Genomic DNA, 12435 nt, shown 5'->3' with positions numbered 1-12435 from the left:
TAATGTAAAAGATGGATTCTGTTAAACATTCTCTGTTTCTGAGCTCTAGTGTTTAGTCTAACTATGAACTATGTGGAGCCTGAGTGGATAGATTCTGATTGTTGTTTAGTAGAAGTTACTAATCCAGTAATTTAGTTTGTGTGTGTCGGAGCCGGATAACACCTGAAACATGTAATGCGTTGTGCTCTGAGGCCCACGGTTGGGAACCACACTGATGTAGAGGAGCTTCTCACACTTGGGGTTTCAGAATCTCCTCCCACACACAGAAAAACAAGAGACCTGTTTGAAAACCGCAGAGACCCTAGAAGGCTCGCAGAGAAGAACAGCTGCAGGAAACCAAGAAGCTGGGACAGACGAACCGGGACAGTGAGACGGAGACTGATCAGGACTAAGTTGTGGAAAATGTCCTGGTTTGAGTTTTGGAGCAGCAGACTGCAACGAGCTGAGCATCTAATGAAAACACAGCAGCTGACCCCCTCCCAGAGGTGAGTCTGTCTGCAGAACCTTTCTCTGCTCCATTCTGGTTTGTAGAAACTTAATTCATCATCATGTGTTCTTTCCCATATTGCTGGTTCTGATCCGGTTCACTCAGTTTATCTGGGTTTAGAAGGGTTTTTTTCCCCACTACATCCATGGAGTTTTTCTTCTCCCTCATTATCTGCCTGTGATGGGGCCCCACTTTGGGCTCTCAATATTTCACCACTGCTGATACAAAGAGGTTTTTTCTGTAAAGGATCAAGACACTGACAGCAAATCAATCACGCCCAGTACAGACAAAACAGTTAATCTGAAACGGGTCACATCTAAAATCCTGCAGAACAAAGAAACTGAAAATGTTTAGATGTGCGGTGTTAAAACAGGACGGGAACCTTAGAGCACAGAGTGTGTGGGGATGCTTTGTTATCAAAAATAAAATCTAAAATAAAAGAGAAAAAAAATCACAAATTTGTATCTGGAAAACTATAATTGATGCACTCGCTGACTTCTGGGAACAATCTATTGTGCAGCCTGTTTGCGTTCGCACCCCCAGGGGGTGTGAATGGAAATGGGAATGGGAATGGGAGTTCACTGATGTGCTGAGATAATAATCCAGAACAGCTCAAGTCCTGCAGAGAAACTGTCAGCAGTGCGTTGGTAGAAGTTGGCCAGGTGAGGTACAGAGTCTGAGCAGTAACTGAGCTTTCTTCCTTTTCATTGCTTCATCATCAGTTACTGAGAAGCAGTCATAGAACATTCCCATTCTCCAGCTTTACGTTGATGTGAATAATATGATCCAACACAGAAATTAATCCACCCTTCTGTAGATTAAGGGACAGAGTCAGAAGTCTGCAACCTGTGGCTTCGGAGCCACAACTGGACCTTTGGACGTTCCCCAATGGCTCTCAAGAAATTTGACTAAAAGTGATAAAGAAACAACTAAAGTTTTAAAATTAGATGTAATAACAAATGTAGCTATTTTTCAGTTTTTTATGGGATAATTACATTTAATTTCCACAGCAGAATGAGATTAAAAGTACCAATGGTTTTTATCTAACTCTATTTTTCTTGTTATGGGGCTGATACTACGTGCATATATCAACATCCCATTTAAAAAAATGTAGCCATCATCTTTTCGAAAAGGTTTTATGATTTTCCTTATATTAAACCTAAAAATATGAGTAAAATGATTGCTCTTTAAAATTACAACAGGCTTCCTGTATATTTGAATTAATATATACGATATATTTTTCTCTAAAGGTCAAGTAATATTTGTAGTTCAAAATCTGTTTTATTTAGCTGTATGGAGGACAAAAGTGGTCAAAAGTAGTTTTTTGGATTGTAAAGATTGCAGGCCCCAATGATTAAATAAACAGACTGGGGAGACGGATGGACACAAATACCTGAAGACAAGTTAGCCAGACAAAGAGACAGGTTAGACAGATGGAAAGATGGATAGAGAAGACACAGGACAATAGACAGGTAATATTTACAGATATAAGAACTCTCAAGTGCGGTCGACTGAGTGACCAGTAGCCTTCTTGACAGAGAGCAGCTGTGATTGGTCTGAGCACCGGCTGATGCCTCGTCTTTTTTCCGTGCAGGCGGTGCTTCGGGTCATGGTGGCCACCGCGCCCTCCATGTGCAACTCTCTGCTGGTCGTTCTGTTTGTCTGGCTGATCTTCAGCATCCTGGGAGTGAACTTGTTTGCAGGAAGGTTCGCTTACTGTTCCAACCACACAGACGGCATAATCTTTGAAGTGAACAACAAGACGCAGTGTTATGAGCTCAATGACAGCAGCCCCACAGAAGTCTACTGGAAATACACTAAGTTTAACTTTGACCATGTGGGGATGGGTTTACTTTCGCTCCTGATCATGGTCAGTTGATTCAACCAGCAGCTTTACCCATAAAGGTGTTCATGTTTTTCTAACGAAGACCTGTGCTTTGATGCAGGCCACATCAGCAGACTGGAAAGAAATCATCTACTCCGCTGTGGACTCCACAGAGGTCAGTGCACCACCAGGTAGCGCTGTTGTGTCGAGACAAATTCCACCGTCTGCTGCCATGCAGATGGTGGACAGTGCTGTAAGGCACTGGCCCATGCCAAGCTAAAATTATGCAAAAAGTACTTTCAAAATACCCTTAACATCAAGTGCAACCTAGATCATTTTCAATACTTTCTAAAAGTTGCATGTAACCTTTATAAAAATATGATTTTAATTATTTGTTAAAACTGTCAGCATGTTGTGACTGTTTGTTTTGAGACAGATGAGTCGCGAAAAGATTGAGCTCCTTCTCCTCCCTGAGCTACTATTGTTGTCTGAAGAAAGACAACCAGTCAAAGCGAGGAGGAGGGCCTTAGCGATGTCAATCAACCTTATGAACGCGCTGCTAAATGTGCATTCTGGAAGGTACCATTCCAGGAAAATCGTTTATCCCCCAAGCATTCATGGTGTAGAAGAGAGAAAGAGACAGCATTTGGGCAGCAAGTACGCCAGAGTGATTGACATCACTAAGACCCTCCTCCTGGCTCTGATTGTTTCTGATAGAATGGTTTATTTTTGGAGTTCTCACTGAGAGGGAAGGCAGAGGAAATCCACTGTTTTCAGATTTTCTGTCTTCTATTACACTGTCAGGACATGGTAATGGTTTTAACAAATATGTAAAAAAAACTTTTTATAAAAGCTGAAATCCTGTTTTAATAAGTTGCATTTATAAATCTAGAACAACTTCTGCTATGGCTCACTGTTCTAAATGCTGTGAAAATCCAAATATTTTTATGATATTAAAACAGCTTCCAAAGCCCGTATGGTTAAATTGAAAAATTACAATTTTCAATAAAGGTTTCAACTGCTGGAAGTGGTCTTAATAAATGTCCCATTGGTGGTACCAGTAACTGTAATGGTAATTGTATTGTTACTGGTCTGTTCTTGTTTGTAGGTGGACAGTCAGCCCGTATATGAGTCCAGACCGGTCATGTACCTGTACTTTGTCCTTTTCATCATTTTTGGCTGCTTCTTCAGCGCCAACCTCTTCATCAGGTTCTTTGTCGACGCTCTCCATCAGCTGAGCAACAAGATAAGTTTTATTTCAGTGGTTGCCATGGCTACCTGGTTTCTGTCAGTTAATTCGTCTTCCCTGTGTTTCTGCACGCTGGAGGTAAACATGTTTTCATGACGGAGGAGCAGCTGAAGTTTCACGGCACCGTCAGGAAGATGTTCCCCAAGTCACCTGAGAAAGCTGCTCCACGCCCAACGGTGAGGTCACGCGGTGTTCAGGTCACAATCCAGGCTGGAGCAGACTCTAAAATCTGCAGGGTTAGGGAAGGCTTTCACCTGAAGTGTAAAAATAAAACAGAGATTTGTAGCCCTGAACTCATTAAAACTGTCAACCCCTGTCCTTGGTGTGACGCCAATTTTATTCCCCCAGAAACAACCAGTACAGTAAACGTTAAATAACCTAGTTATCTGTTCCAGGCTCCATTTTCTGTGAAGGTTCCTGAACTTTATTGGCTTTTAGCAGTAACGGGAAGAGACTGACACCAGTCTCCTGTTTGTCACCAGAACCGGTTTCAGGCTCGGCTCTTCAACCTGGTGACCGCTCCGCTGTTTGAGATCCTGGTGGTGGTGCTGATCTGTGTGAACGTGGTAGTGATGATGATGGAGTCAGACGATCTGTCTGAGCAAGGCCAAGAGGTTTTGATGTGGTTTTTGTACATCTTCTTAATTCTCTACTGCATCGAGTTCTTCCTGAAGATCACTGCTCTCAGACGGCACTACTTCTGCTTCGGCCTGAACATCCTGGACTTTGTAGTCCTCATCTTTATGATCTTAGGTGAGTTGTAGGCGGCTGGTGGGATCTTCTCAGATCACTGACATGTTTATAATGTGACTGTATATGTTTGAGCATCTCCAGAGGGGTTTGAAGCAGAACTGCTCCCAATAATTAGCTGCTGTAATAATATGCTGTACTCACAGACAACTACAGAAAACCTGAAGATTTTTTAACATAGATTACCTACTAGCATGCTTTATTTTAATGATTTATTTTGCTATGAAATGTGTGATTGCACATGAAACAAACAAACAAAACTAAGAATTACCTTCTAAGTTCATCTTCTAGGTTTGTCTCCTGGCTGGTTTACCAAATAAATGTAGCTGCTTTATTAACCTCCATAGTAAATTGGATGATTTAAAATATTTATAGATTGTAACTTCTGAAGGAGCTCAATAATATATCGTCAATGCCACTGATCACATACGCAGGTTTTGATCAAGGGGAAAATTGTATACATGTGTATGTGCGTGAACAACAAGCAAAAAAATACAAACAACTTGTTATATAGACAAATGTTCAAAAGGGCAAGACAAATTAAGTCATATAAAGTTCATTAGTTTTAAGTGACGGCGAAATTAATTATTGAATAAAGGGCAAAACAAATATTTGGCATCCACCTGGTTGTACAACATTTTAAATTTAAATGATCAAAACAAAGGTTTGATCAAACTTCAGATCAGTAGCAGGTGATTTAATCTGGGCCAAATTGGGTTTTTCGTCAAAGAATCCCAATACAATTATTAATATTTGACATATTATTATAATTAAATATGCATCCTTTTTCAGTAGTACCCTGGAAAAACAATTAAATGTTAAAGAAAACAGATCACTTCTGGTAAAAGAAAAGGCTATGAATCAAATTATGTCTGTTTAAACAGATCTGCTAGAAAGCCTCTGCTAGTGAGAAACCGCCTGACTTTTCTGCTGTGACTTCTCCCTCAAAATGTCTCTGAGATTTTTCATCTATTGAACTCTGACTGAGTGTGATTACATCATTACCTCATGTTAGACGTTCTTGATCATCAATCTTTTGAGGTTTAAAACCAACAAACTTTCATGAGAGGAAAAACTAAAACTGTTCTCTCTTTGCATTCAGGCTTGTTCATCAGTGATTTGTTGGCGCACTATTTTGTCAGCCCGGCTGCCTTGTTTCTTCTACGGTTGGCTCGCATCAGCAGAGTCCTCCCATTCTTCCGTTTGGGTAGAAGGATACAGATGCTGCTCACTGGCTTCATGATGTCTCTTCCTGCCCTCATGAACATCGGGCTCCTCTTCCTCCTTGTGGTATACACCTATTCCTTCATTGGGACGCGTATTCTTTACATGATCAACTTTGGGACAATTGGGGACAGCATGATCAGTATGATTCTCTTCAGCCTGTCCCCTACCTGGTCCTTTCTGGTGAGGAATAGCACGACATATTCTCCACCCACAGTCATCCCACTCGGGTACTGGGCCAACCTACCGGCAGGCGTCGTCTTCTTCTGCTCCTACGTCCTGCTGCACCTCCTGCTGGTGGTCCACCTCTTCATTGCTGTCATCCTGGAGAGTTTCAACAGCAGGGAAGCAGAAGACGCCGTTCTTCTGCAGATGTTTTACAACACCTGGAGAAAGTTTGATCCTGAAGCCTCACAGGTCATACAGTACAGGTGAGTCTCTCCCTGATGCAGCCTGGACCTAAATAAACCCTGTCAGTCTCTGTTGGTGGTTATTGAACTCTGTTGTTTGCCACAGTGAGCTGTCAGATTTTTGCGATGCGCTCCAGGATCCGCTGAGGATTCCTAAGCCAAACAACATCCGGCTGATCAACATGAATCTGCCTCTGCTCCCGGGAGACCAGATCTGCTGCCTGGATGTCCTGAAAGCACTCATGACTCAGGTGACACAACTTAGCCCAACTCTTGATTATTATTATTATTATTATTATTATTATTATTATTATTATTATTATTATTATTATTATTGTTATTATTATCGTTGTTGTTGTCTTGTATGCAGACATTTGGTGAAGAGAAAGAAATGGAATCTCTTAAAGACCAGCTGGAGAAGAAATTTACCGGAAACAATAGAAAACAGGTTCTCTTTTATTTTATTTTATTTTTAACTTAACTAAATTGTGCACTTTATATGTTGTGTGGGCGTTCACTATAAGACTTTTTAAAAACATTTTCATCCTATAAATCCACAAGTGGAAGCGGTCACAAGAATCAGAAGAAAAAAAGAGAGAGAACAAAACAGGATAAAAAAAGCTTTTGTGTTTTTTCTGACATTTTTGGAAATTTGGATGTTTAACATAGTAAGTTAACATATAGTCTGCAATAGTCCACAAATGATGACATTCAAACAGAAAGAGACAACACAGTGTTAACTTTCATGAGAGGTAACCTTTGTTCTCCGAGGAAAACTTGAAGGCCAGACTGAAGTCCAGGAAAAATTTAATCCTGTCTTTTGGATAAACTCTAAAACTGAATTATAATGAAATCATATTATATGCCATGCTTAGCACCAAATGTAGCATTCCAGGAGAAGAACTTCATACAAACTGTGAAGCATGGAGGTGGAAGTGTCATGGCTTGGGTATTGTTTTCTGTAACAAGACCTGTCCAGCTCAACATCACAAAATCCACCATGAATGCTACTTTGCAGATGTTCAGAGTTCTGCTGTGAAAAACTCATCAGTTCCTTTGGGTTGGATGGGTTTCGGGGGAATTAGGTGTAAATAAAACATCATGAAGCTGGTTGACGTAGGTGGTGTTTCCAAGACTCACGGGGATGACCCCTTCTGTGCTACAGGTGTCTCATGAACCAATCAGCAGCACCCTGCAGAGGAAACAGGAAGAGGTAGCAGCAGCAGTGATCCAGAGAGCGTTCCGGAAGCACCGGGCGCAGAATGGAGCTCCAGACCAGCCTGAGGACAAAACCACAGGCGTGTCGGCGTCTTCCCAATGAGCACTTGACGACTTCTCCTGTCCGAGAAATGTTTGGAGAGAAACTTCCCAACTGGGATGGTCGTCCTCTGTGGTGTTGTCCTGATGGAAGTCTCCCTGTTCCAGTTTCTACTAATGCTGTTATCGGGAAAGTGTGACATTTTCCACCTCTCCATCTGGGTTTACTTCGATTAGCTCACATCATGCTTCCCTCACAACAGGAAGTGAAAATACTTCTCATGTAATCTTATGTTTTTCTAACACATTCTGGGCCTAAAAGTGACCTTTTGTCAGTAACTAACAGACTAACTCACATCTAATGATCAGCTGATCTGAACACAAACCAGCTACCAGCAGAACCTCTGGAGGCAGAGTTACTGATCTTACAAAAGCAAGAGCTAGAGTTAAACACATTAAGCTTCATACCTGAACATTACAAAAAATACATATTTACCAAACTGCTAGGACTTTTACTACATTATGCTTCTGTTTAGTTTATAAAAACAGAAAGTAATAAACATGAATATGAAACTATTGTTTTATTTTGTCTTTTTTAATGACCTTCATCCTTCTGCAGGTGGCCCTCTGGGGCCAAAGAGAGAGAATCTGTAGTCATTGCATCATGTCTACTGTTGATTTCAAGGACGCCCTGTTAATTTTATCGATTTATTAACGTTGCAGCAATCCTTCCTTCTGAGCAAACATGTGGTGACAGTGGAGAGGAACTACTTTTCCACAAGAGGAAACCAAGTTGAGGTAGATGCTGAGAGAACATAGCAACCTTCCAGGAGAAAGAAAGGAAAGTTTTGAGCCTAGTCTTAAAGGTAGACAGGACGTCTGCTTCATGGACTGAAAATATCCAAACTTCAAGAGAAACATTTTCTGCTTTTGGAGTTGGGACACACTCATTTGTTTCCTCACTGTTCCCTGGTCTTCCTTACAACTGCAGCCCACTATATTCACTCACCTGTTTTCCATCCAGTAATCACCATCCTCTGTTTTTGTTCCTTCCTGTTTTTTCACTTGGTTGTCATTTCCTCATTCCTGTCATGTACATCACTCTCCGTCCTGCCAGCTTGACCTCATCAGGTTATCTCTCGTAAAATTTGGGGGAAAATTGACTTGCTGCCAACCTTCATTTGAGCCTTCACAACACCACAGACATGACAAAACCAACCACACTTCTCTTTATTAACATTAGATTCAACTTTGAGCTTTACTGGTTGGAAAAACAGATCTGAGGCGTCAGCAGACTTTAAAATAAGAATGGCTTTTTATTTGGTGACTTTAATAGTAGGAGTCCATGATGCGCCTCATGCTCATGAACCTCATGTTGCTCAAGCCCATGTTTGTAAAGTTCCTGTACTCTCCAGGCCTCATGTACATCATCCTGCCTCTGTAGTGGGGCTGCTCGTACATCAGCCAGTGTCCGTCCATCACGTGACACGACATGCAGTTGGACATGCGGTAGCGGTCCGTGATGTTGTCGCAGTCGTCCATCATCTCGTACATCTGGCCTCCGTAGTTCTCCCTCTCATAGATCCTCATCCTGTAGGAGCCGCGGTACTAGAAGATACCGATAATCAATAGTCAGTTAATCTCTGTACAGGATTTGGCTGCGTGCCAGGAAGTGGCATCTAACCCTAAATTGCCTACCGGTCGTGTAAGTGTGGGTGCGTGGAGTATAACGACATAATTGTGGCTGTAGTGGTGGGTAAAGAATTATATAAACAAGGGTTAAATAAATTCAATTCATTTACTATTTGCCATAGCTGTAGTATGATTGGTTACCATGGAGATAATTTGTGCTGTTTTGTCACTTATTTCCATGGTGGTTATGTATGCTGCAATGCAACTGGTTTCTGTAGAGGCCATTGGAGCAATATTGGGATTGTTTAGCATGGTGATTATGTGAGCTATAATCCATTTGGTTGACACTGGAGCGATATAGTGCTGTAAACTTACTGGTAGCAGTGGTGAATATGTGCGCTGACTGGTTACCAGAGGTGTATACATCCCCATCTACTTTTTATTAGTTCTCAAGTTTTATTTTTGTAGTCATATATGTCAGTGGTCCCCAACCTTTTTATCACTGCTGACAGGTCAAGGCTAGGCAATTTTACTGCGGCCCGGTAGGAGGGGTAGGGGGAGTGTGATCCATCAGACAGGCTTCTGCATGTGCCCGCTAAAGCCTAGTTCACATGGCACAATTTAAAAACAATTGCCCCGATTTTCCCCTTATGACAATCTTAGAACGTTCCGATAATCGTAACCGATCCTCCCGCAGTGCTGTGTGTTACGTAGAACGTCGGGACCGCTCCGATCTAACGTCGGGCATTTTCAACATGTTAACTGTCTTGGCCCAACTATCGCAGCCTGTGGGGTTTTCCCTGACTGGGCGCTGTTGACCAATGGAAGTAGTCCTATAAGTTATTTATCTGGTCCTGTTATCTCCTGTCTTTTTTTTTAAGGAAATAAAATAAGTTGTAAAATATAAGAAGTTTGATAATTACGATGCTAATTGTGCTCAATTAGCATAGCATGTCGTGTCATGCTAATTAGCATAATTAGCCGTTTGTAACCTTGTTTTCCACTGTTCAGTTTTTAGTCACATGCTGTTTGAGGGATAATTCTTCATTTGTTTTTTTATTAACAATAATATATATATATTAACCATAAATTCATAGTAAATGTACCTGTATGTTCACTGTTAATTGACAGCATAATTGCTGAGTCACTAGCAGTTGAGTTTGTAAAGCGACCTAGGCTAGCTAGTTAATGTTGGTAGATCTGTGTACCTTTTAAGTACAAGTTCATTTGAATATTCTAATTTCGTTATTATATGTAAGGAACTTTTGCTTTAAGAGTTTACTTGTGATTTAGCTTGTATTTTAGGACCACACATAAACACTCAGATAGCTACCAAACCACCAAAAGATATTTCAAGTCTGTCTGAATATAGCTGTGATTGTAATCTTCAAATCTTTTCAATGAAGTAGACAAAAAAAAACTTCACATTGTGTCCTGACTGACACCGACTATATGTCAGCTTACAGTGATTCAGTTCCTTCATTACAGGTTGTGTGGTGATGTAAAATGCAGTTACCATGGGGATCATGCGGCAGGACCTGATGCAGTCGCTCATTCCCATCATGCTCATGTAGTCGGCATATTCTCCCCTTCTCATGAAGTACTGGTTGCCCATGTAGTTGGTGCGGTCATAGACCATGAAGCAGCCTCTCTCCACCCTGCAGGAGTGACACCTGCTCAGGTAGGAGGACATGTCAGCGCAGTCGCTGCTGCAGTCATAGGAACGCCCCTGGAAGTTCCTGTCCTCATAGAAGATGACCTGAGAAGAAAGAAGTTGAACAAAGAAAGTAAAGATGTGGCTTTTCTTATACTTTGAGAACTTGCTGAGGTTGCTGAAATCAAGTTGTCAACACAGACACTGCCGGTTTGCTCTGAACATCTTGGTCTTTCAGATAAGCTGTATTCATCTCATTTGTACTTTTGAAACAAACTAATGACACAAATCTGGCTTTATGCTCAATCACGTGTCTTAGTACAGAGACAGCAATATTTCTTTCTTCTGCTCTGTCAGATAGGAAGCATTTATAGAGGACATTTAAAATAAATTCCCATTAATTAAAAGAAATTTATGACTGAACTTCCCTGTTAGCATTTTGTGTTTGACTTTGAAGCTTGAAACACCTGCGGGGACTTACCCTGCTCATCATGTTCATGTCTGTGGTGGACATGTTGTTGGCGTGGAGCTGGAGGAGGCTCAGTGCAATCATACCTCTGTGACTTCACAACCTTTATACACCTGAGCGACATTGATTGCTTTGTGTGTCAGAGTGCAGACTCAGCATGTGGTTATGTGTCCCTCACAAAGCCTCTTTGAGGGGCTTAACAATGACGGTGGGAGGCCTTCAGCAGCGGCTTTCATCCACACCAGCAGTATGCTCTATGGCAAAACAGCTCACTTGTTTCCTACCTTTAAGTGGACGACTCACACTGAGAAAATTACAGAAAGAAGGTGAAGCTGAGATTACATCAGTGGTGAAAACACTCACCTCCCACTGAGCACACAGGCGGCAGAAATAATAAAGACCAGAAACACTGACAACCTCTAAAGCACCGACATAATGCAATTTCATTCAGGAACAACAAACTCAGACACTGGAAGCATCAACAGGAGCTTTATTGTAACCTCTACTGTATTCTCTGAACAGGAGAGTAAAAATCATGAAGATATTTGATTCAGGATCATAATTTAAATATACTATCCTTCTGAAGATGTTCTCACTCTGATGGATCATTGTTCTTCTCCGACAACCAAGTCCTCATCATCATCAGGCGTGAGCTAACATTTAGCTCCTATGTTGGGGGATTCTTTTTTCTTTTATTTATTTTGATACCCTGACAACTTCCTTCGTGACCTTCAACATGACTTCTGGTTCTGACCTTCATTGGGCCTTCTTATAACTTCCACAACGGGCTCCTTTCTGTCTTCCAGATGTTTTTCACAACTCCACCTCCAGTGGGGGCTCCCTCACAACATCCATAACCTCCAGCAGGGATTTCTTTAGGACCTCCAAAACCCTCCATAGAAATCTCCTGTACGATATCCAGAAGGAACTCCTTTATGACCTATAGAGGGGACTTCTGTACACCATGACGATGGTAACTTTACGACCTCCAGAGTGGGCTTTATTAGGACATTCAGGGAAAATCCTTCTTGTCTGAAAGAGACCTGCTTTTCAACCCATTTACCCCCATAGGGGACTCTTTCATGGCATCCCAAAGCTTTACATTCTCCAGAAATGGACTCCCTTACAAAGTTGGGAGTATAAAGTGGGCTCTTTTATGACACCCTGGAGCCTCCTTCTTGTCTCCAAGAGAGCTTCCTTACGGTCTCCAGCGAGAACTTGTTCCTTTACACCATCCGGAGATCTGCCTTTCAGGAGTTTAGGATGAATTTCTCCTGTGATATCAGATCCGCATCTTCAGAGCAGCTAAATCTGAAACATAATGTGTCACTGTGTCTTTTCTCTAAATATCCTGGCTCAAACACACACGTGTGTTAAAGATATCTATTACTGTAATTTTGGGCGGGGAACCGGGGCTGACAATAGGTAACCTGAGGGCTCCATTGGACCTAAAGTGCTGTTCCTGAAACCCCTCCCCC

At 41.6% G+C, this 12435-nt stretch overlaps 2 protein-coding genes across 2 annotated transcripts; one reads left to right on the top strand and one right to left on the bottom strand.

The window, feature by feature from the left end:
* The first annotated feature begins 2072 nt into the window (after positions 1 to 2072).
* Positions 2073 to 7779, top strand: LOC114136417 (sodium channel protein type 4 subunit alpha B-like). Its single transcript, XM_028004330.1, has 9 exons — positions 2073 to 2357; positions 2434 to 2487; positions 3421 to 3558; positions 3633 to 3737; positions 4044 to 4314; positions 5414 to 5966; positions 6052 to 6196; positions 6316 to 6393; positions 7111 to 7779. The coding sequence occupies exons 1-9, from the start codon at positions 2097 to 2099 to the stop codon at positions 7264 to 7266; spliced, it is 1761 nt and encodes a 586-aa protein (XP_027860131.1). The 5' UTR covers positions 2073 to 2096; the 3' UTR covers positions 7267 to 7779.
* Positions 7780 to 8417: 638 nt separating this feature from the next.
* On the bottom strand, positions 8418 to 11062 carry LOC114136419 (gamma-crystallin M2-like). Its single transcript, XM_028004345.1, has 3 exons — positions 10970 to 11062; positions 10351 to 10593; positions 8418 to 8810 (listed from the first exon to the last, which is right to left on the bottom strand). The coding sequence occupies exons 1-3, from the start codon at positions 11039 to 11041 to the stop codon at positions 8532 to 8534; spliced, it is 594 nt and encodes a 197-aa protein (XP_027860146.1). The 5' UTR covers positions 11042 to 11062; the 3' UTR covers positions 8418 to 8531.
* Between the last annotated feature and the right edge of the window lie 1373 nt (positions 11063 to 12435).

The sequence above is a fragment of the Xiphophorus couchianus genome, chromosome 2 (genome assembly GCF_001444195.1).
Source record: "Xiphophorus couchianus chromosome 2, X_couchianus-1.0, whole genome shotgun sequence".
In the NCBI taxonomy this organism is placed as follows: Eukaryota; Metazoa; Chordata; class Actinopteri; order Cyprinodontiformes; family Poeciliidae; genus Xiphophorus; species Xiphophorus couchianus.
Note: the sequence above shows the minus strand (reverse complement) of the source record. Positions and strands in the feature narration are given on the sequence as shown.